This window comes from Staurois parvus, unplaced genomic scaffold (genome assembly GCF_062004578.1).
Source record: "Staurois parvus isolate SC_StPar_1 unplaced genomic scaffold, SC_StPar_1.0 ptg000403l, whole genome shotgun sequence".
In the NCBI taxonomy this organism is placed as follows: Eukaryota; Metazoa; Chordata; class Amphibia; order Anura; family Ranidae; genus Staurois; species Staurois parvus.
This window is the reverse complement of record NW_028318199.1, coordinates 5529925-5554971: the sequence shown is the minus strand read 5'-3', so window position 1 is coordinate 5554971 and position 25047 is coordinate 5529925. Positions and strand designations below refer to the sequence as shown.

Here is a 25047-nt window from a genome sequence, read left to right as displayed (position 1 = left end):
ACTTTTGCATATAGTTTTGGTATCTGTGTTCGACAAGGAGATCAGTCTATAGCTTGCACATTGAGTGTCATCCTTACCTTCCTTATGTATAAGAACTACATAGGCTTGTAAAGATTCCCTCCTCATTTCCATCTCACCTCCCAATGCATTCATGTATATCCTCAGTTTGGGTGCTAATAATTCCTTATATTTTTTATAATATCTTACAGTGTACCCATCAGGTCCAAGACTTTTCCCTGATAAAGCACTTTTTAAGTGTATTTCTTCCTGCGTTATTGTTAATTCCAAAGATTTTAATTCTTCCTCTTCTAATTTCAGTAATCCCGCTTCTATTAAATATATCCGTCTTTTTTCTATTTTTCCTGCATCTTCTTTACTATGGGGAATAATGTTATATAGCTTATTATAATATTCTTTAAACACTTTAGCTATATCTTTAGTTGAATACACTAATTCACCTTTTGTTGTCCCTTATTTTCTCTATATAGTTTCTGGATTTCTCTTTCCCTCTGAGCCCTCATTAAATACTTTCCTGGTCTATCTCCCCATCTATATCTCTCACATACCATTTTATTAAACACTCTTCTTTTATCTTCTTCCAGAAAATTATTTAATTCCTGTCTTTTATTCATAACCCTCTGCATAAAATCTTTTGTTACTCTATTGTTATGTTTCTGCTCTAACTCCCAGAGCTCCTTCAGAAGCTTATTTTTTTTTTTTCTCTCCTTTCTCTCTTCTTTTTTTCTCCAATCACTATCAGGATACCTCTGATATAGGCTTTATGAGTCTCCCAAACCGTTGCCACAGAAACCTCCTCAGAATAATTTTCCTTAAAAAATTGCTCTATCTCTTTTTTAATCTTTTGGTCCGTCTCTTAATCCTGTAGGAGTGTCTCGTTTAACCTCCACAATTTCCTCCTATTCAACTCATTTCTATAGTAATTTCATTGTGACCGGAGCATGATCCGATATTGATATCTCCTCAATTTTTACTTGAACCAGAGACTCAAGTCGATGGTCCAACAATATATAATCCAATCTTGAGTATGTCTCATGTGCATGAGAATAAAATGTATAGTCTCTGTCCTTCATATGCTTAATTCTCCATATATCCACGAATTGACATTGATATAACATTTTCTTTAACAATCTAAGAGACCTATTCTCATCCCTCTGCACACGAGACGTATCTATATGAGGAACCATACAAAGATTAAAATCTCCCGCCAAAATTAAACTACCTTTCTTGAAATCCATTAGTTTCCTCAGTGTATTCTTTAGGAACTCCTCCGGTTTTTTATTTGGGCAATAGATATTTGCTAGAGTACACTCCCAATCCTGCAATTTCCCCTTCAGGAACAAGTATCTCCCTTCCAAGTCTACCACACTGTCTTCCAAAATAAACCTGATATTTTTCGCAAAACCTATTGCCACTCCTTTGGCTCATTTAATTGGGGAATCTGCATAGTACTATATTGGATAATATCTGGAATTTAGTTTCATGTTTGCTTCTTGTTCTAGATGTATCTCCTGTAAAAAAAAAAAAAATCACTGAAGAGAATCTGTGCTGAATTTCCTTAAAAATCCTAAATTTCTTCCCGAAGCTATTTAAACCTTTAGCATTATAGGTCATAAAATTAATCTCTTCCATTCTTCCTTTCTTCTCCTCCCATCTCCCTCTTCCCCGTATCTTCTCTTTCTTTTTCTAGGTTTTTTCCAGATGGATATATTTCTTACCATTTTGAGGGGTCTAAAACTACCTTCCCTTCCCCCATATCCTCTGCCCATCCACCCTCCCTCCTCCCACACTCCCTCCCAACCCCCCTCCCTTTTTAGGCAAATAATTAGTCTATGAATCATTTGTGGTCTAAGTCCCACCCTTGATTCCACTTTAGGGTGAAGCTCTTGAACATGCCCACCTCAACCCATTTGCTCTCCCCCCAGCGTCTCGTCAGTTTAACCAAAAGGAGGAATATTTAAAAGAAGAGGGGAGAGAGGGAAAACAAAAACCCTCTCTCCAAACATAAAGAGAAGAAAAGAAGAAAAGAAAAGCAGACAACCTCTTCCTAGGGAAAAAGAGTAGAGAAGAGGAGGGCCACGGGGAGGGGAAAGAAAAAAAAAACACCCAAGGGAGAAAAAAACCTCTCCTGGCACCCTCTCCTCCCCACACCCCCCTCTGATTTCAAGTTCTCTTCCAGACCCCCTGCCACCTCTCACTTTCTATATTCCCAATTTCTTCCTCCTCCTCACCCCATCCAGGAATATCTATATATTGCAACTCTAGCCTCTCACAAAAGTCCCTCAGTTCATCAGGAAACCTTAATTTGGCAGAACGCCCATTTCTCCAACCGATTAAACATGCTGGGGACCCCCAGCTGTATCGAACGTTCTGCTTCCTCATTTGTTCTACTAATGGTTTCAAAGTTCTTTTCCTTAACAATGTCTCTGCAGCAAGGTCCGCAAACTACTGTATATTTAATTCACAATATTTTATAATTGTTCTTCTTTTCATCCTCTTCCAGATCTCTTCTTTATCACAGTAATGATGAAGTTGGACTATCACATCTCTCGTGTTACCTTTTCTACCGTCTTGTTGAAATCTCCCAATTCTATACACCCCATCTATCTTATACAGTTCCGCTACAGTTCTTTGCATTATTCTATCTAACATTTTCTCTGTTATTTCCCTCAAGTCTTCTCCTTGAGAGATCTCTAGGAGACCTCTTATCCTTGGGTTATTTCTTCTGCGCTTATTTTCCTGATCTTTAAATTTATAAAGCAGGTTTCTGTGTTCTTTTTTCATTTCCACCATTTGTTTGCCTATGGACTGAATCACTTGGGCGTGTTTATCTATTTTTTCCTCCGTCTCCTCTACTCTAGATAATACTTGCCCCAGTTCTTTTTGTAACTTCGCCATTTCCTGTTTTATAGATTTTTCCAAACCTTTAAACATTCCTGCAATTTCTGATTTAGTTGGCAAATGTGCGTCCTGCTCTTCCAAGTTCTCCTGCGGACCTGTTTCTGAGTATCTGCTTCCTCCAAATTTTGGCTAATATTAGGTAGTCCCAAGGACAATCTGGAACTTTCTCCAATACTGTTTTCCAGCAAACACTTTTCATTTGTTCCATTTTGCCTCTCAGGAGTCCGTTTTTCCTGCCCGGGAATGTATTTTTTAATTGAACTTGATTGCAGGGCCTTTGACCCACCTCCTTTTGTTGTTTGTTTTTCATTTTTAATATATATCTGATATTTTAGATACTTCAATATCCAGATATCCACTTCTCCAACTGTATATTTTTCCTTCTTCTCCTCTCTTTCACCTCCTCTCCACCTCCATATCCTCCTCTCCTCCTTCTCCCTCTTTCTCCCCACAGGAACTCAGGACCTTTTCAAAAACTTCTCTCCCTTGTATCACCTTTAAACACTTGAGTCCAAGTCCCTCATTAGTCTCCCAGATGACCCCCTAAATGCAACCCCCATGATCCAGTCCATCAAACATTTGCTTCCATCACATAGTCACTAATAAAATCATTTCAGATATTTCAAAAGTGATCTTCAGCCACTTTCACTCACCTACGTTGTTCTTCCTTCACTTCAAAGGGGGGGGGGGGGGGGGGTGTGGCATCTAGATCTTTGTCCACAAGGAGGATGCATATGTATATAGTCCTCACATTCCTTGTAATTTTGGGGATCGCCCAGGGGATAACTTTCACTTTAGGGGGGTGAGGGAGATAGAGAGGACCGCGGCAGTGTGGCTTCTCTCTCTTTCTCTCTGACACACCTCACCGCCTTCTCTCACTCCCCTGGATCTGCTCACTCGACTGCATCCCCCCTTCACCGAGGTCAGCGGGAGACGGACCAAGCAGATCCGGAGCCACGGCAGGTGAGTCCTCTCTGCCGACCTTGATCGCCGTGCTGCTGGCGGGACACTGGAGGAGCTGGGTTCCGTGAGATCTCACCTCGATCCCACGGTCAGCGCCATGCCCAGGCTCCTCCCTCCTCCACCTCCATCGACATGCTTCTAAACACAGGTGTCTTAAACAAATGTGTATGTTTATGTGTGTGTTGTAGACATTTTTTTTACTCCTTTAACGGAAAGACAAGGATAGGCTGTGAACTGAATATGTTCAGTTTAGCAGTTCTGCCAATTAAGCTCTTCTAATGTTGCCAGTTGTAATATATGGATTGCATTGATAGCCTTTTTGATAAATCCTGTGGGAACAGAAGGCTTTGGACAACTGGGCTTTTGTGTACTGATATTGGTATCCATTATTCACAATTTTTTTGTTGTATTTTCTGTCTCTGTATGCCTGTTGATCTTTCAGTTTACTGTGTTATGGTATTTTTCATGAGCATAACTTTATTTTTGCAGGCTAAAGTTAATAATTCAAGTCTGATTGGATTAGGTTATACTCAAACACTAAAGCCAGGTAAGGAGTTTTTTAATTGGCTAAATCTGTGCTTTCATATTCTGGTTTATTTTTCATGTCAAATGAAACTATGCAAACTATACTTTAGAACGTATCATCTATCCTCATGTCAACCATATGAGCAATGATAATTGCCCATACTTGGCAAATGGCGGTTTGGCTTCTGACATACAGTATTTAATAAGAGAAATTGTGTATCCTTGTGCCATAAGGAAAGGAGCATTAGCAATTCTGTGCATTCTTAAAAAAAAAAAAAAGCAGATTTGACATGTGTTTTTAGAACTGAACAATGACGGCGTATACCCTTTTATTTTACAGTGGAGTCTATATTGTTTACCTTATGCACATACTTACATTATTTATGTATGTGTAATACTTTTTATTAAACCAGATACAGTATTTGTAACTGCTAACAAGACCTGAGTCCCTTTTGAGCGTAAGTTCAGTGCTTAGCATAAATGAGTACACCCCTTTTGAAAAGTAAGATTTTAATCAATAGCTCAATGAACACAAGAACAATTTCCAACATTTTGACAAAACTTAGTTCTATAGAACATTTGTTTAGTTCATTACATGAAAGTAAGTTTAATAATATAACTTAGATTACAAAATCTTCAGTTTTACTCAAATTAGTTGATGCAAAAATGAATACACCCCATAGCAAAAACTATTCCATCTTGTATTTTGTAAGACCTCCATGACTTGTAAGGACAGCACTCCAAGTCTTCTAGGCATGGAATGAACAAGTTGGTGACATATTGAAACATCAATCTTTTTCCATTCTTCAAGAATGACCTCTTTTAGAGCCTGAATGCTGGATGGAGAGTGATGCTCAACTTGTCTCCTCAGAATTCCCCATAGATGTTCTATTGGGTTCAGATCAGGAGACATACTTGGCCACTGAATCACTTTCACCCTGTTCTTCTTTAGAAATGCAACAGTGGCCTTAGATGTGTGTTTTGGATCATTATCATGTTGGAAAAGTGCATGACAACCAAGGGTACGGAGTGATGGTAGTATCTTCTCTTTTAATATAGGGCAATACATCTGTGAATTCATGATACTATCATGAAATGCTGCTTCCTGACACCAGCAGCACTCATGCAGTCCCACAGAAGGACAATGCTACCACCATGTTTCACTGTAGGCACCATGCATTTTTTCTTTGTACTCATCTGTGTGACGCCATACAGTTTTGAAATAATCAGTTCCAAAAACATTTATCTTGGTCACATCAATCCAGAGTATAGAATCCCAGTAGTCGTCTTCTTTTTCACCATGGGCCCTGGCAAATTCTAGGCGGATTTTTTTGTGCATGTGCTTTAAGAGACACTTCCTTCGTGGACGACATCCATGCATGCCATTCTTCTGCAGTATATGCCGTATTGTATCAGGGGAAACAATCACCCCAGTTTGGCTATTTACTTATTTAGCTAATTGCAGTGAACTTGCACGGCGATTTTTTTTCAACCCTTCTCATCAGAATACACTCCTGTCAAGCTGTTAACTTCCGTGGACGGCCTGGACGTCTCTGTGAGATGGTTGTAGTTCCATCTTTGTTAGATTTTTGTATAATTTTTGCTATAGTATTCTGACTGATAAGTAAAGCTTTGCTGGTCTTCTTGTAGCCTTCACCTTTTTTGTGTAAAGAAATTATTTTCTTTCTCAGGCCTTGTGACATTTCTCTTCCATGTGGTGCCATTGCTGACAACATGAAATGGGAGGGGTTTTCTTTGTTAAGTAATGCCCTTTTATAATCAACTCTCTGCTGGACACCTGTTTAATGAATAATTAGACTCACCTGTAATTGAATTCTTGTTTATTGTCTAAAATTTAGCTTTGCTCCTGTCAGGAATGGACTTGCCAATGGTGGTGGGACTCACCTGCCTTGTGGGCTGCAGTACCAGGGCTGGCCAGCGGGTGCTCTCAGCAACCAGAAGCTCACTCCTGCAGTCAGCCATCACCTGCGGCTGATTGCAGGAAGTGTATTTAAGGAATGGCCAGACCTGCAGTCAGTGCCTTGGTGTATGTTTCCCATGAGCCCCTGTACCTGATTCTGCTTGATCCTGACCCTGAATGAACTCCGCCTGTCCTGACCTCGGCTATTCCTGACCACTCTCCAGCCTGCTCCTTTGGTACCTTGTCTGCCTGATTGTTCCTGACCCGGCCAGTCTGACTACGCTCTGCCTACTTCTTTGTGTCTTTTCTGCCCGATGATTCCTGACCCGGCCCGCCTGACCACTCCACCTCGCCAGCCCTGACTGCTCTTATCTGTGTACATTCCGTTATCAGTTGGAGGTTTGGTTTTGTTATATTGTGCATTATATTTGTGTATAACCCTTAATAAATTATATTGTTACACCATACTTGAGCCTGCGTTTCCCTGTGTCAGTTCATGCATCTCTGGTCTTACCAGGAGCCCTGACAGCTCCTAAGACTGTCATTGGGGTGTATTCATTTTTGCAACATGGTCTTGAATGAATTTGTTAGGAAAAATCCTTTTTGTGTGTGCAAATTAACAAATCTTGTTTGCAATCAATGGCCTGCATTTGTGGAAGTATGTTGAAGTATAGTGTCCCATAGAAAATGTTGATTCTGAAAGGAAAGTAAAGGTTTTCTGACAAGTCTGTTGGGGTGTACTTATTTATGCTAAGCACTGTATATGCTTGGCCAATGTACATATCAGGCAGGTAGCCATTCCTGACTAGAGCAGAATTGTGGCTAAATTAGAATTCCACACTTGGATATTTTATACATTGTTAAATTGTTCCAGCTTAGACTATGTAACTATGTATATTACATACCTTACAAATGCCCCTGGAAGCTGGAAATCACTGAAGCAGACACTGCTACTCCAGTGATCTCCACTTTCATCCATACCTGGAATTCATCTTTAAACTGCCTATACACCTCAGAGGCTGATCTAATATGCATGTGCAATCCAACTACTCTCAGACAAAAGGATTGGAAGGAAGAGCAATATAATGCCTCGTACACACTATAAGAAAATCGTACGAAAATGTTCGTACGAGGACCAATCGTTAGTACACAGCTTTTGAGAGCCGATCACGACAATTCGTACGACAATATCCGAAGGGACAGGCGCAAACATTTTTCTCATACAATACCAGATCGTATGATTTTCGTTTAATCAGTATAGTAGTTGTCTGAAAATACAATACAAATACAGCGCAATACATGACATCACTTTCGAAATTCTTTTCTTTCATAGGAGAATTTTTGTATCTTTAGTAACCTCTTCACTTTCGAAGTCAGACGAAAAAAACGGCTGATCGTCCGATATTCTCATCGTGTGTACGGGGCATTAGCCTTCTTTGATTGTTTACGATAAGGCATATCTAAACATCAAACAAAATCTGAATATATTGCAGCTTCCCAGTATTTAACCTGAAAAAAGAAAATTAATGCAGCCACAGCATATAAGCACATTTCCTGCAAGTATAGGAAAATAACTTTCTTTAACCACTTGAGCTCCTGAGGATTTACCCCCCTTAATGACCAGGCCTCTTTTTGCTACTCGGCGCTGCACTAATTCAACTGATAATTGTGCGGTCATGCAATGCTGCACCTAAACGAAATTTACGTCCTTTTTTTCACACAAATAGAGCTTTCTTTCAGTGGTATTTAATCACCTGTGCGCTTTTTATTTTTCACGCTATAAACAAAAAAATACCAAATATTTGAAGAAAAACAATATTTTTTACTTTCAGCTATAAAAAATATATAGTAAACTCAAAGTTAGTTATAAATTTAGGCCAAAATGTATTCTGCTACATGTTTTTGGTAAAAAAAAATCCCAATAAGTGTATATTGATTGCTTTGTGTGAAAGTTATAGCGTCTACAAACTACGGTATAGATACTGCAATTTATGACATTTTTTTGCTATACAGCGCTGCGCTAGTTTAACGGACAATTGCGAGGTCATGCAATACGGTACATAAATGAAATTTATGTCCTTTTTTTAACACAAATAGAGCATTCTTTTGGTGGTATTTGATCACCTGTGCACTTTTTATTTTTGGCTCTATAACCAGAAAAAGTTTTGAAGAAAAACATTTTTTTTTGAAAAAAACAATATTTTCTCATTTTGGTCATAAAAAATATCTAAAAAAACTAAAATTTCGTCATAAATTTAGGCCAAAATGTATTCTGCTACATGTTTTTGGTTAAAAAAATCCCAATAAGTGTATATTGATTGCTTTTTGTGAAAGTTATAGTGTCTACAAACTATGGTATAGATAATGGAATTTACATAGCTTTTTCTTTCTGACTGCCCATCACATTTCTTGAGGTGCTAAAATACCAGAATAGTACAAACACCCTCAAATGACCCCTTTTCGGAAATTAGACACCCTAAGCTATCTGCTGAGAGGCATATTGAGTCCATGGAAGACTTATTTTTTTTCCACAAGTTTCTGGAAAATGACAAAAACGTTTTTTGTTTTTTTTACACAAAATTGTTATTTAAATGATTTATTTCTCGCACAAGCCATGGGTATATGTGGAATTACACCCCAAAATACATTCTGCTACTTCTACTGAGTATGAGGATACCACATGTGTGAGACTTTTTGGGAGCCTAGCCACATACAGGAGCCTGAAATCCAATGACCACTTTGAAAGCCTGAAAGTGCATAACTTCCTCATTACACTTCCTCTCACGTATCACAGTTTCGAAGGCCCTGACATGCCAGGATAGCCCCAAACCCCCCCCCCCCCAAATGACCCCTTTCTGGAAAGTAGACTCCCCAAGGAATTTAAAAGAGGCATGGTGAGTATTTTGCAGATCTCATTTTTTCTCACAAGGTTTTGAAATATAAAAAAAATAGAAAAAATATGTTTTTGTTTTTTTTCTTCATTTGCCAAAAACTTGTGGCAACAAATGAGATCTGCAAAATACTTACCGTGCTTTTTATCAAATTGGGGTGTCTACTTTCCAAAAAGGGGTAATTTTGGGGGGTTAGATGCTATCCTGGCATTTCATGGCCTCCGAAACGGTGATAGGTAGTCTGGAAGTGTAATGAGGAAATAAAGCCCTTTAAAAGCCTGAAGGTGCTTATTGGATTTTGGGGTCCTGTACTTGGCTAGACCGCCAAAAAGTCTCTCACATGTGGTACCCCCATACTCGGGAGAAGTAGCAAAATGTATTTTGGGGAGTAATTCCACATATAACCATGGCATGTGTGAGCAGTAAATCATTTAAGTGACAATTTTGTGTAAAAAAAAAAAATATATTTATTTTTGTCATTTTTCAAAAACTTGTGGTAAAAAAATAAATTCTTCTATTGATTCAACATTCCTCTCAGCAAATAGTTTGGGGTGACTACTTTCCAAAAAGGGGTCATTTTGGAGGGTGGGGGTGTTTTATGCCCAGCATTAGAAGTTTATGCCACACATCATTCACTCTTCTAACCACCTGAAGACCAAGCCTTTTTGTTCACATGAAAAAAATCAGTATTTTTTGCTAGGAAATTAATTTAAACCCCCAAACATATATTTTTTTAAAGCAGACACCCTAGTGAATAAAATGGTGGGTACTACAATTTTTTATGGCACATAGTACTCACGCAGCGATTTTTCAAAAGCAATTTAAAAAAAAAAATACACTTTTTTTACTTTTAATGCACAAAAACACAATATATTGGCCAATTGTTTGGTAAAATATAAAACATAATGCTATGCCGAGTAAATAGATACCAAACATGACATGCTTTAAAACTTCGCATGCCCTGTTCAATGGCGACAAACTGCAAACATTTTTAATATCCATAGCCAGCACTTTAAAAGCCACCATTTTAGATTTACAGAGGAGGTCTAGTGTTCGAATTACTGCCCTTGATCTGACGTTCACGGCGATACCTCACATGCATGGTGCAACCACTGTTTACATAACGGCACAGGGTCAAGGCTTGTGCACGCATGGGAGGGGCAATTTTTTATTTTTTATTTTTTTTTAGTTATTTTGATTTTTTTTTAGTTATTTTTACATTGTACCTTTCATTTTTTTTTTTATCACTTTTAATGCTATAACAGGGAATGCAAATAACCCCTATAACTTCAATGGGCATTGTCATATATTCTTTTTTGAGAAATCTGGGGTCTATCAGACTCTAGATATCTCCTCTGCCCTTACATTATCTAATCAAACCAAAAATCGGTGTGATCAGATGCTTTCCCAATTTACAAATGGCGCTGTTTATATCCTGCGAAATGCTTGTAGCTTCCGAATTCTTAGACTATAGAGATGATTGGCACCATTCTGGTCTCCAATCAGCTCTATGGTCTGCTGGCAGAAACACCGGCTGCATTCTCAGGTTCCCCTGATGGCACAGGACTGCCCGAGAAGGCCGTGGAAGGCAGCGGGGGAGGGGGGACATCATCTCCCACTGCTTGTAAAAGCAATCTTGCAGCTAATTAGCCACTAGGATTGCTTTTATATGAAAGCCAATCACCGGCTGAAAAAAACTACACCAGGATGATGCCTGCAGCTGTAGGCATCATCCTGGTATAACCATTCAAATCCAGTGATGTACCAGTACATCGCTGGTCCTTGTTGGTTATATTTGCTATGTTCTTTTTTTTTTTTTTGTATGCAGCCAGTGGACTGAATGAAAAAATGAGAAGAAATCTCTGCCAGAAAAAGTGTGTGGTATGCCCACCATTAGAATATACCGTCCTGCATCCACCCACTTCTAATAGTGGGCACACATTAGGTCACACTTTGCCACAAGTGCCAGTTCCAGGATTGAATAAATGTCTAAATAGTGGCACCCTTGAATAAAAATTGTCCACGTATAAGTGGTACCCCATATGGAGAAATGATGACACAAAGTCCCAAACTATCTTGCCACTGCTCCCCATGTAGTCTGGGCATCCGGGCGGGCTCCACGTGACTATCTTTTCCCTCGTAAATCCGAAACTTATAAGTATAGCCTGTTGTCCTCTCACAGGTCTTCTACATCTTGACCCCATATCTGGCACGCTTGCAGGGGAGAAATTGTTTGAATGCAAGGTGGCCAGAAAAATTATTAAGGGACTCATCAACGTAGATGTTTTGCTGGGGAGTATAGACATCTGCAAATTTTAGGTTAAAGTGATTTGCGAGGGGCTGAATTTTGTGGAGCCGGTCAAATTCAGGGTTACCCCGAGGATGACAGAGTGTATTGTCGCTGAAATGCATAAAACACATTATACTCTCATATCTATACCTGGCCATGGCAGCAGAGAACACGGCATATGATGAGTGGGGTCTGCGGACCAATACAACCGCAATTCATTTCTTTTAGTAATGCCCATGTTGTGGGTTAGGCCCAAAAAAAATGTAAATTTGAAAACCATAATGAGTTTCCATGCGAATGGTCTGGCAAGGTTTGAATGTGGGTTGGCGGCAATAAATTGTTCTGCATATAAACTGCTTTGATCCACAATCAACGCATACAGATATTCCGTGAAAAACAGCTCCAAAAATCAAGGAGGTATGTGAAAGACCAGGATGTACTAGACCGCTGGTACTCGACAGTTCACCAAAAGGTAGAGCGGCACTAGTACTGGCACTCTGCTGCATATGAGTCATCAAAATTTACCGGCAAGTGCTAACAGAGATCAGGCTTGATTCTGCGAACACTGCAGTTTTGTGTGCAATGTATCAAGTGACAGTGACCTAACTGACACTGCACTTGCTGGGGGAGAAGGGGGGGTAAGCGTAGGGGCTAAACGCAGGTGTTGGCAGGTGCCGGGGCTGATCCCGCTAACGCTGCGTTTTTGGGGACGCTATACTAATGTGAACGCTGGTATAGTGCTGACCTGATCAAAGATATTGACCCGTTCAGACACTATACTAGCAATGGAGGTTTATTGTACATAAGCGTGCTCCTGGCAATCAAGGGGTTAAATGTGATGACTGGTGTACTGACGGGCAATCTGACGCTATCTGGGAGGGGTGTGAAAACCACGGGAGCGTGAATCACGTATATATATATATATATATATGTATATATATATATATATATGTATATATAGGTGATTTTGCGTACCCATGCCACCCTGTAGCAGTATTTCTGCTGTAGGGTGGTCAGGAAACTGTTACAGAAGAGGTTTGTGTTACAGCGCTGCGTTACTTTAACTGACAATTGCGCGGTCATGCAACACTGCACCCAAATTAAATTTACATCCTTTTTTTCCCCACAAATTGAGCTTTCTTTTGGTGGTATTTGATCGCTTGTGCATTTTTAATTTTTTGCGCTATAAAAAAAAGGCTGACAATTTTGAGAAAAAAAAACAATATTTTGGACTTTTTGCTATAAAACATGTCCAGTAAAAAAAATTAAAAAATCAAATTTTGTCACAAATTTCATCCAAAATGCATTCTGCGACGTCTTTGCTAAAAAAAATTCCAATACGTGTAAATTAAATGGTTTACATGAAAGTTATAGCATTTCCAAATGGCGGGAAAGGTACTAGGATTTTTAATTTTTATTTATACTAATAATGGTGGCGATCAGCGACATATGACGGCGATCAGCGACTTATGGCGGGACTGCGGCAGACATTTTGACACTGGGGGGAACTGACTTGGGGTCACTGACATCCCCAGTGACACCAATACAGTGATTAGTAAAAAAAACAAAACACTGACACTGTACTAATGGCACTGGGGAGGAAGGGGTTAACATTTTTAGGGTTTACTGTGTGAGGGGAGTGTTTTATTAGGGGGCGGGGGTGTGTGCTGGGCGGGGGCAGGCTGATCGAGGGAGAGAAACTCTTCTCTCCCTCTTAAGCTTGTCACGAGCTGTCAGAGAACTGACACAGAGCAGGGCTGTGTGTAAACAATGCAGCCCTGCTCTCTGTCAGCGATCACCGCTAATCCTGGGGAAACGGCCGGTAATCACCGGCCATGACCCGGCGGCTGACACCCGCTGCTGACACCCGCGGGACAGGTAGGGCGGGCGGGCGCCTCGCGCGCGCCCCCTACCTGTTTTGCAAAACTACGTTTTAAAACGTGGTTTTGCCCAGCTGCGCCGCCCTGCAACCGTTTTAATGCGGTGGCTGGGCGGCAAGTGGTTAAGGTTCATTGAATAACACAGAATCAGATGTAAATCAGAAAGAAGTAGGTTATACTGCTGCCTTTAGAGGAATTGGACACTGTCTATTCCACTTATTTCACTGGGGAAGATTAGCAATTGGGGCCGGTTTTAAAACTACCCAATAAACAGTACCTGCTGAGGACAACCTTAAAGCATATGTATAGCCATAGAATAGGGTAGCCATAGAGTTAAAACCCCAGTTTGTTTATTTTTTGCAGTGTGTGTATCATTGGGGACATTTCCCCTTACTTCCTGTCCCAAAAATACAATAGGAAGTTAGAAGGAAATCTCCCAAAATGAGGGTAATTCCTCAGAATTTCCCTATTAGAAGATTTCCCCTGACTTCTTACTCTAATTTTTTGGATTTCACCTCACCTTTACAGTGACAATGGTCAACAGTACAAATGATCAAATCTTCCCAGCAAGGACACACAGCAATAAAAACTTGACAGATGGTCTAATCCTTCCCGACTCTATCCAAAACTGAAAAATAAAGTCCTGTCTAGGGATACACTTTAATGATCTTCTATTATGGCACAAGTGCTGACAGGATTATTTTTTTTTTGTGGGGAAAAACAAAATGTTGCTTATGTAAACTTGCACATTTATTTATTTGCTTGCTGGAAAATATGTAACAAATGCAGGAGCATTTAATTTATTTGCAAACCCTTTTTATATTAGCCTTTTTTTCAACAGTATCATACATTGCCTTATAATTTTCAGACCAAAAATTGGATTGTGTATGGCTAGTGTCAATGAGTATGTAGATAGGTAGTCGGAAAAGAACATTTTACTTTTATTACAAATAACTTGGAACTGAAAGGTTATAGCTTGGTACAACACTGAACATAATCTGCCATTTGCAAATTAATAGTTTTGGACAAGGGGCTATATGAATAACATGCTTAAAAGAGAAGTATGAGCAAAGCTTTTTTCACTATACTTCTCTCCTGGATCACAGGTGTGCACTTACTTTGCACTCTTGTGATTCAGCATGAGGCAACAAAGGGTTAAAGCCTGCTATCGGCTGCCATCACAGAGTCAGTCCAGGCTCTGAAAGCACCCCGACAATAATGTCTGGCTCCGCCCAGATGCCTGACCGTGCCGCTGAGAGCCTCAGCCAGTTTCTTTTGCCCCTCCACAGCCCAGCGCTCCAGTGAGCACTGAAGAACAGAGAACCAATGACCGACAGTTCTTCTTTAACAATTTAAAATATCTTGCTCTTTGGTCAGTGAAGACCAAGAACTGAGTGGTCAACGGTCATGTGATTGCTCAGTTCTCAGTTCAGGCTTAGAACTGGGAAAGGGGGGGTAGAGATGAAGCTGCAGCAGGGACGTAAGTATGAATGTTTGTTTTTTTACTATGCCCAAACTTCTTTAACCACTAGCTGTCTGAGGCAATTTTGAAATTTTTCACATGTTAAATCAGCATTTTGTGGTAGAAAATTACATATATATATATTCTGAAAGCAGAGGCAAGCAGAGTTCAGAATCTTTCCATTTCTTCCTTCAAAACTCCTAGTGCTTTCCTACCTGTTCTGATAAGCCTATAGTGCAAATCTGCTTCATTACAACAATTTGTGGAGAAGAAGGGGTTAACACTGCTAATCACAGCAGAGCAGTGGAAGTGTGGAGTGTGTAGAGATCTATTGCTGACATGGAGGAAGGAAGGAATGGAAAGAGTCTGAACTCTGTGAGTAAAGCAAAGCAGCAGTGGACTATACTTCCCTGGGTATGTGAACTGACAGAGACATTGTTTGCTGTATTCCCCCAAAGAATAACCTATGAGTGACAGTGCAATACTGCTGTTTACACAAAAAGATACCCATCAATACAAGTTTGCTCCTCACAAGAGCTTTCAGCATTATTGAACTGATTTGGAGATCAGTCATCCCATGGTGCTATATATTCTAAGTGTATCATAAGTTTTATACAGAGGATTTTATTTTATGTTTTTTAGTATATGTATGCTGATTGAAATATTGTCTGGTTACTGGTCAATCGAGGGTTTGTATAGTTTGAGATCTGAAACTATTAACCTTGAGATTCCACTGAGGGAGAGAGAGAGTGCTGATTGTAGTGATATTGAGAGATCTAATCCACACGATGTAAGATGTGTTATTAGCAGTGCCCTGCTCCTGATCCTTAGCAGACCATGAACTGACAGTGATATCTTGGTCTCTGTGCCACTGGCACTATGGAGCATGTTTCCAGCACAAACACACAGCACATTCCAGTTTCCAGCACATAATTGTGGCACCATGGAAGAAGGCACACCTCAGTGACTCTGCATATATGTGTAAGGGTGGCGGCAATGAGTTAAAGAATAACTAAACCCAAGAACAAAAATGTAATATATTCCAGATTACCAGTCCTCAGAGGTGGAAGCTGCATTCATTTTCAGCAAGTACAAAAAATGCCTGTTGATTTTGTCAGAAATGCAGTGTCCTTGCACTTCCTGTCAGCTGAACTGAAAGAAAGAAACATTTTTTTCTGTAAACTACTTATCTCCCATGTAATGGGGATAAGCAAAGGCATCAAAAAGAAAAATAATGCAAGCACCTAATCTAAGAACTGGTAAGCTGCAATATATATATTTTTTTATTAGTGTAGATACCCTTTACGCTGCCTGGAACAACTGAAGACAAAGATGATGTTTGCTCTACTCTCCAGTACACACAGCCTTTGTAAAAAAAAAAAAAAACATGGTCAGATTGTGTATTCACTGCAGAAACATCCTTTTAGAATAGTCAAAACTAGAATAACAGATTTCACATAACCCAATTCATGTGCACTTCATCCATTGGGAAAAATAGTATGTGGCTTTCCCTACTGTGATTTATCTTGACACTGACCCTCTGATTGCATTGTCTGGGTCAAAGGGTCAGTGCTGAAGTCAATCAAGTCAATCACACTGTTGGCTGGCATCACTCAGGCAGTCCAAGGTCTGGAGAGATCCCGAGTTTATTGTCCGGATCCACCCACATTTGTTACCGACAGCTGGTTCAGCCTCCCAGTGCGCCACTGAGAGCCTGAATCAGCTGATCCCGCCCCCTTCCCAGCCCCGTGGTTTAGTGATTGCTGGAGGTGCAGAGCAGAGAGCCGATGACTGACAGTTCTACTTTAACAATTTAAAATATCTTGCACAATTGAAGGAACTCTTGCAGTGCTGGACCATTGTTGTGGACAGAGTAAGCATGTCGCTTTCTAAGAACTTTTAAGACTTTAAAAAAATGTGTTGCCAATTATGGTGAACTTTCAGGGCTGGTAATGTTGTGTTCAATATTGTGGAATATTTATCAGTTGCATGTGTAGGATGTGTGAACAGTTATAGACTAAAAACAACACACGGATCTAAATTAATAAGCAGGGCCCTGCTTGATCCTTTTAAATGTTTTTAGAAGGTATAGTACTTTGAATAAAGCAAAAAAGTTATAATTTTGTTATATTTTGATATAGAATTCTTGGAAATTATAAATGCACAACAACTCCTAAATAAAAGTAAAAGTCTGACAAAGGCTCTAAGCCCTACTCTGTCAAATTATATAAAAAAAAATTGATAGCTAAACTAAAAAAATAAAACTATACCATTTGTAAAGCTTAACAAGCCTTGAATAATGTGAATATTAAGAATGAGTAACATAATTGAAATAAATATAAAACATGTATATTATTGAGACAACGCAGATGAATACTGTATATGACATTATTGATAAATGGGTTATTTGTTTTTCAGGTATCAAATTAACTTTATCTACTTTGCTGGATGGCAAGAACATCAATGCAGGAGGTCACAAACTGGGCCTTGGACTGGAATTTGAAGCATAAACCATCTCACTCCACACAAGCTCATTGTCCAGATGTTCTGCAGCATAGATATCCTAAGAATCTAGTATCCCTTTGTTATGTTTTGTGTCCAGGATGCAAACAACCTTCTGTATCAATGACAAGTGTTTCTATAGAAACAAAGAACCAAGCTTTAAAGTTAAACTGTTGGAATATTGAAAAAAAAGAGACATGTCTATTCCAGGATAAGTTTGGAATATTTAATAGCTGCTCATTTATACAGTGCTTACTAGACAGAAAGGTATCAACTTTTTTTAACAGAGTAGTTCTATCTAATATTATATTGAGAAACACAAGTATATGGATATTTTTAGATTGTTAGATTCTTTCCAGATATGGGCATTATTGCTCACCATAGCTTTGTCAAGCATCCTAAATATACAAAAGGGATTTAATTGTTTTGAAGTACTTCTTACCATAAACATTCATAACTGTTGAATGCACACAGACACAAAAATCCAGTATTTTTGTATTTGTTATAGTCTTATCTGACACCTGTTTGACATTACAAATGTTGTCTATAGATCAAACATGTTGAGGCAGTTGACATCTCGCAATTAACAGGTGTCTGAAGGAAGAAGTGTTCTAATTGCACGTAGCTACCTTTTAACATTCTCCCGTTAATGATTTACTTGTAGCATAAGAAATAGATAATGTTATTGGTTGCTATGCTTGTCAAGACCAGTTCTTTCGCCAGACACTTAAGCGCGAGGCAGATTGTGTTGTTTTTTTACTTTACACATTGTTTTTTTCTTCCCTGACACACTACAGGAATGCTTGACAGAGCCTTATGAAAGGGAAGAGATGTTTCTTAAGTCCTCATATTAATGTTACCTGTAAACATTTTCACCAAAACTGTGTTTTATTTTCTGCACAATTATACATGTGTTAATTTTTTTTATTTTTAGCAGTTTGAGCGGTCCATGTGGTGTCTTCCATTTTGTGAAACTAGACTCCCCGATATGCTGTATGCAACATCCACTGAAATAAAAACTAAGAAAAAATATAATGCTAAATGTTGTATATTTTATTTCACAATTAAAGGAATAATATATCTGAGTGAGCAAAATATGTTTCATGAAAATATTTGTGTTACAGCAATGAAAATGTAGCAGTTATTGTGCATACGGAAAATGTGTAAACTGTAAAAGTTAATTTTTTTTACATTTATGCTGTCACAATCGTGAAAAAGTATATACTCTCCATGGGAATTGTTGAATTTTAAAACATATTTGAAAGGCAAAGTTAGATTTTGATTCAATCAGTGCCTATAGAGAAAGGGAAATATGCATTACGGTCAATAGAGGTAATGGTGTACTGTGGAAAAGTTAACTATACCCTTATGGCAGAATTACCTTTATCAGAATATTGCATAACTGCTCACCAGTCTCTGAAAGCTACCTCCTCCTCCTGTAAATTGTATTTAATTGCAAGACGCTTTTACTTGGCCATTTCAAAACAAACGCACACACACACCAACCATTTCAGTGGGATTAAATTTATGGTTTTGACTAGGCCAGTCCACAACCCACCACTTGTTGAGCCATTCTATGATGAACTGGCTAGTAGGCTTTGTAGCAAACTTGCTCATCAGAGTTGGAAGCAGAGCTCCCCTTTTCCTTTGCTTTTAGTGGAAATTCCTCAGCTCTCATTCCCTACCCCCCTCCAGTCCTGAGAGGCAAACGTTATCTCCTGACAGATGGGGTGGGTCAGCCCAGGTTAAGCATCCCTAGTTGGTGCAGCAGTTTGCCAAAGTGTAACTTTCTCCCCCATCGTAATCAAGATAAGATAGCTTCTCTCCTGGACTTGAAAGAGAAATCAACATTCCTCAGGTCAACTGTGTGTTTCATATCATGGGGTATGAAGCTGTAGTTTAATTCAGAGTTTCCCACTGCCCACTCCCAAAACGTCTAGTCAGAGACCCCCTCCCTTTGAGAGGGACTTTTAAGAAGAGACAAGTTAGAGTTTTACACAGATCTCCCAGCTAACATCTAAGGAGGAGATAAAGAATCGTCCTGCTCTGCAACTTGGATCTGCAAACCCAGGCTAAGGGCAAGTAACTTAACCCTGTAATTTCCTTCCTAATTATCTCTTTGCTGTGTCTTTATATACATATATATATATTTTTTTGTGACATCTCTTTGTAAATATTTTATTGCACCTGTTTGACTCTTTTAGTAATAAATCTTTCTTTCTGAAAGTGTTAAACTGTTTTTAAGCGCTTACCTGCAATTCACGAATTCCTGCCTTTTGAAGAGACGCTACTGTGTTTGTTTACTCCCTGCCCAATTGACCATATTGGACAGGTGACTTTTCAATCATTATAGTGTATTTCTGACAGAGTCCGTCTTCTCTGTACATTTCAAGACGGTGGTGGCAGTGTGAAGGGTTAGTGGCGTAATTAACCTGACCCAGTAACAAGCGCATTCAGGCTGCAGGCACCGATTGTAGTCAATTAGCTGGACAATCGCTGTGCAGGGTGCAGCTGGGTGGGGCCTTGTTACGTGCGTCACACCATGGTTTTAGATCAGCCGGTCCTTCGGTCATGAGTTTGGTGAGAAGGTCTTGGGTCTGACGCTGTGGGCGTGACGTATTACTGTTAGTCGCGGTCGTGTGATTGTCGCGTGTTGGTTGCGGCGAATGTGTATCCGTGACATATTGTTGGCAGCGTATATATAATTGCATTAAGAGCTTCAGTGCAGTGTTAAAAATTGGCTCTGCACTGAGGGATTGTAACCTTTGTGGAAACAGTCCTTAGAAACCAGAGGTGCATATTTTATTTTATATATATATATATGTGTATAGAGAGACACATAGCAACAGCTCCTTCTTTTCCTACTTTTCTCTGCCATCTTTGCTTGCAATTATGCCTGGTGAAGCAGATTACGAGAAAATGAGCAAAGGTGATTGGAAAGTTGAATGTGCCTCACGAGGATTGGACGTCGTTCGCAAAACTCGTGAAGATTTGATTAGTGATCTAGTGGAGTATGATATCCGAGCAAATCAGAACTCGGGGGAACTTGAACATGGAGGGGTTCCCGTTACCCACATTGCCAGTGGCTCAGAGACGGCCTCACAGGATGGGCATACAGAGACTGACACTGTAGGATCACCAAAGGTTAACGTCACACCACCGCTTGAATGCGCTAGCACCGTGGTGCCGGTAACCAGCAGATACCCTCCTCAGATGCAGGAAGCCCTGAAACACGTTATGGAGACGGATCCTATGGCATACTTGCAGTTCCTTGACCGCCAGGCGGAGAGAGAGGAACGCCGAGCAGCGGCTGACAGAGAAACTGCGGAGCGCCAAGCTGAGAGGGAGGCGGTGCAGAGGGAAGCTGATCGTCGGCACGAGATGGAGATGGCAAGGCTCCAGCAGTGACCAGGTCAGAACCTCGGGTCCCTAGATTACAGGGACGCCACTCTTTCCGTGGGCGCAGCCAAGTTTCCAGTGATGGAAAAGGACAGTGACATTGACACGTACTTACTGTCCTTTGAAAAAACGTGCCGTCAGTAGCATGTGCCCCAAGCTCAATGGGTTCAGTACCTGACACCAGGGCTACGAGGCAAGGCCCTGGACGCATTTGTCGAATTGCCAGAGGGGCAAGATGATGATGAACTTTTAAAAGATGCCATTATCCGGAAGTACCAGATGACCCCGGAAGTGTACTGGTTCAGGTCCATGCAGAAGGGACCTGGGGACTCTTACACGGATGTGGCAAGTCACTTACGCACCACATTCCGACAGTGGACTAAGGGACTGAAAGCTAATTCCTATGAAGCTTTGGAGGATCTCATGATACGAGATCAACTCTTGCACATCTGCCCAGCAGACGTAAGACAGTTCGTCTTGGAGAGGGAGCCAGCATCTACTAAAGCGGCAGCAGACCTGGCAGATACCTTCATCCACACGCGAGTGCCTGACCCTCGCAAGGCTCCTCCAAACAGCTGGAAAGGGGGGAAATCGTCCCTAGCAACCTCTCCTACTTTGGTGAGTCAAGCTCCACCTCCGCCTACCCTTGCAGCGCTTGGAGCCAAGCCATTCCTGCCTGACACCCGCAGATGTTTCACCTGTGGGAAAGCCGGACATCTCAGGACGCAGTGTCCTGAGCAGAAGCAGATGACATCATCTGGCCAGCCGGCCAGCAACTCTCTTTCTGTGCTGTTCGTTCGCAGGAAGATGCGGGTAACACCCGCCAACTTGCAGCCCATTACCGTGGGCAACCGGTCTTAAACTGGTTTCCGGGACACCGGGGCAGAAGTCACCTGATCCAGCCAGAGCTGATTGAGCCACAGAACCTCATCCCACGAAAGTTCCTTACCCTCACAGGAGTTGGGGGGACCCGTTCACGCATACCCTGTGCGAAGGTATTCCTAGATTGGGGTGCGGGGAGGGGGATGAGAGAGGTGGGGGTCTCGAATGAACTGCCCACACCTGTTTTGTTGGGTGCTGACCTAGGCACTCTTGTTCCGTATTATGCCCCTGCCGAGAATACCCGGAAGGGCCCCCTGGAACTCTCTGGACAAGCTAAGGTACTGGGGACAGATATTGGGGTAATGTCTGGGCCACCGGTGGATGGACAGAGGGAGGGGGCTGGGAATGGTGTGGGGCTACAGGATTCTCCATTAGCTGGAGAACAAGAAGAAATCCCCTTGCCTGGGGAGGTATTGAACTCATGTGTCATTGATATTATGAAAGTGACTGTCGATGATCGTTGTGGTGACACTGAGGGTGATATTACTAATGTCAGTAACATTGAAAGTAAAGTCAGTAATGTCATTAATAATGTCAGTAACATTGATAGTAATGTCATTGATAATGTTTGTATTGTTGACGGCAATGTGGGTAATGCTAACAATGATTGTGATATTCATGATGAGACAAATGATTCACTGTTGGGGGTCACCCACAGTGCTGTGACGGGGGCAGAGGTACAATATCTGGGGGCTGAGCAAAGGGATAGTCTGGATAGGCCTGTCCCATGCCCAGGCTCAAAAGATTGTGCCTTGATAAGTGCCCAGCCGCTGGCCTTGCATCGGACTAGGCAGCCGGCTGGGACTTGTAGTTCCACGCCTCAGGCCGCACTGAAAAGTGATTCCCAAAGGAACTTCAGAAGTTCGCTAGCTGTGAGTTGTCCTGCTAAGAAAGGCACACCACAGCTGGCTGGGACTTGTAGTTCCACACTTCAGGCAGCCCTGAAAAGTGAGTCCCAAAGGACCTTCAGAGGTAAGCTAACTGAGATTTGTAGTCCCGCAGGGATGGCAGCTCTGGAAAGTCCTTCATATGGAGATTTTAGCTTGTGTCCAGGGCTGAGCCCCCATGCTGGGACGGGTAAACAAAAGACTGACAGGAAGAATGGCCTCCCCCCAGGGGGTGGAAGTCTGAAAACCTGTCAGTTTTTCTCACTGGTCAAGGTGTATCCACAGGCAGACAGACAGATGTCATAGGCAGAGGCAGCATGCCTGGATTACGAGTGGAAGGGGGGTTGATGCTTGGGTTACAGAGGAAGGGCTGCAGGGCCCAGGGCCAATCACCCTTTCTTGGCACTCGGGTTCTGGAGCTGCTGGCCAGGCCTCTGATAGATGGTGTCTAGATTCAGAAGGTGCCGGAGGACTGGGCCATAGAGACAAAGGGAATGGCACTGTCAGGAATCCAGGGGTCAGCTAGAGCCTGGGCATTTCTGGTGGTCGCGGCCCTCAAGCAGGATACGATGACCAGGCTTTCTGAGAACCTTGGAAAACTGAATGCCAGTCCTGTGGTTGTGGCCCACCCCATGCCCAGGAGCCATGAGGACGAGGAGCATCCAGACAGTTCCCACTGTTTTGCCATCATGGACCTGAGCAAGGAGCATGGGCCACCATCTCTAACTCAGCCAGCTTAAGACGAGCCAGCCTTCACTACCCCATGTGTCTTGCCTGAATTCACGGGAAAGCTAGTTGGGGTTGAGAATGCACCGACCGCCTCTCCAGCGGTCAGGAATGGCCTGCAATGCGGAGTGGAACTGGGTGCAGTTGTCCACCTTAGGGGCCTTGCGGTGTTTGGCCCTGTCTGGGAAGAGCAACTTGGGCCCCTGTCACTAGTCTGGAACCAACCGCCCGTGCCCAGTCTGACAGTGGAGAAGGGTAACTGTCAGAGGGGCATGTCCGTGGTTCAGTTTAGGAACCCATCAGTAAGAAGAGACCCCCAGAGGTCTGGGCGTGGGGAGACTGAGGCAGTTGAGGCCTGGTCTGCTCCCCAGGCCAAAAAGCAGGTTACGTCAGTCGCGGGTACAGCTGGCTACGGTAAGACGCCTGGATGCGATGATCATGGCTCAGCTGGACCTGTGGCTGACCTAGCAGACAAGAAACTAGGGGAACTGGTGTCCTGAATGCTAGCAGGTAACAAGGACTGTCCATCTCGGATGAAGGTACCTGTGGACACCACTGGGAGGCGAGGTCCAGAATTCGCCTATCCGGTTCCGGTGCCCACAGGCGCTACTACCTTCAGGCCAGATGTAGTCCTAAGCCTGAGGAAGAAGGTAGGAGAGGGAAATCTTCTTCTCTACCTCGACAAGAAGCTACATATTAATATGTTAGCAAATGACACCCCTGAGCCGAAGTGTTTTGTGAACAGGTGGGCACCCCGGCAGTTGGCTCGGGATTCGGATAGCCACAGCCGACTGGTACCCACCCGTGACCATTCACTTGATCGGCCCAGCAGTGTTGCTGGGGAGGACAGCTTCCTATTCAAACGATATTCGGTTCTCCCGCAGTACAGCGGTACCAGGACTTCCCAAGAGGAACCTCTGGACAGAGGTCGGTTGCGTCAGGAGGGAACTTGTAGCTCCCTCCCTGGCAACCACATAAGGGGGAGGTGTAGCAAACTTGCTTATCAGAGTTGGAAGCAGAGCTCCCCTTTTCCTTTGCTTTTAGTGGAAATTCCTCAGCCCACATTCCCTACCCCCCTCCAGTCCTGGAGGCAAACGTTATCTCCTGACAGATGGGGTGGGTCAGCCCTATTTGGTGCAGCAGTTTGCTGAAGTGTAACTTTCTCCCCCATCGTAACCAAGATAAGATAGCTTCTTTCCCGGACTTGAAAGAGAATTCAACATTCCTCAGGTCAACTGTATGTTTCATATCATGGGGTATGAAGCTGTAGTTTAATTCAGAGTTTCCCACTGACCACTCCCAAAACGTCTAGTCAGAGACCCCCTCCCTTTGAGAGGGACTTTTAAGAAGAGACAAGTTAGAGTTTTACACAGATCTCCCAGCTAACATCTAAGGAGGAGATAAAGAATTGTCCTGCTCTGCAACTTGGATCTGCAAACCCAGGCTAAGGGCAAGTAACTTTAACCCTGTAATTTCCTTCCTAATTATCTCTTTGCTGTGTCTTTATATACATATATATATATTTTTGTGACATCTCTTTGTAAATATTTTATTGCACCTGTTTGACTCTTTTAGTAATAAATCTTTCTTTCTGAAAGTGTTAAACTGTTTTTAAGCGCTTACCTGCAATTCACGAATTCCTGCCTTTTGAAGAGACGCTACTGTGTTTGTTTACTCCCTGCCCAATTGACCATATTGGACAGATGACTTTTCATACATTATAGTGTATTTCTGACAGAGTCCGTCTTCTCTGTACATTTCAAGACGGTGGTGGCAGTGTGAAGGGTTAGTGGCGTAATT

At 41.8% G+C, this 25047-nt stretch overlaps 1 protein-coding gene across 1 annotated transcript in view; it reads left to right on the top strand.

Annotated features, from left to right (window-relative positions):
- Positions 1-18388, top strand: part of VDAC1 (voltage dependent anion channel 1) — a 111543-nt gene extending 93155 nt beyond the window's left edge. The window contains exons 8-9 of the mRNA XM_089686645.1: positions 4372-4429; positions 17270-18388. Coding sequence (XP_089542771.1) covers positions 4372-4429; positions 17270-17361 — 150 coding nt within the window. The 3' untranslated portion in view covers positions 17362-18388. The remainder of the gene's footprint in view (positions 1-4371; positions 4430-17269) is intronic.
- The last annotated feature ends 6659 nt before the right edge of the window (positions 18389-25047 follow it).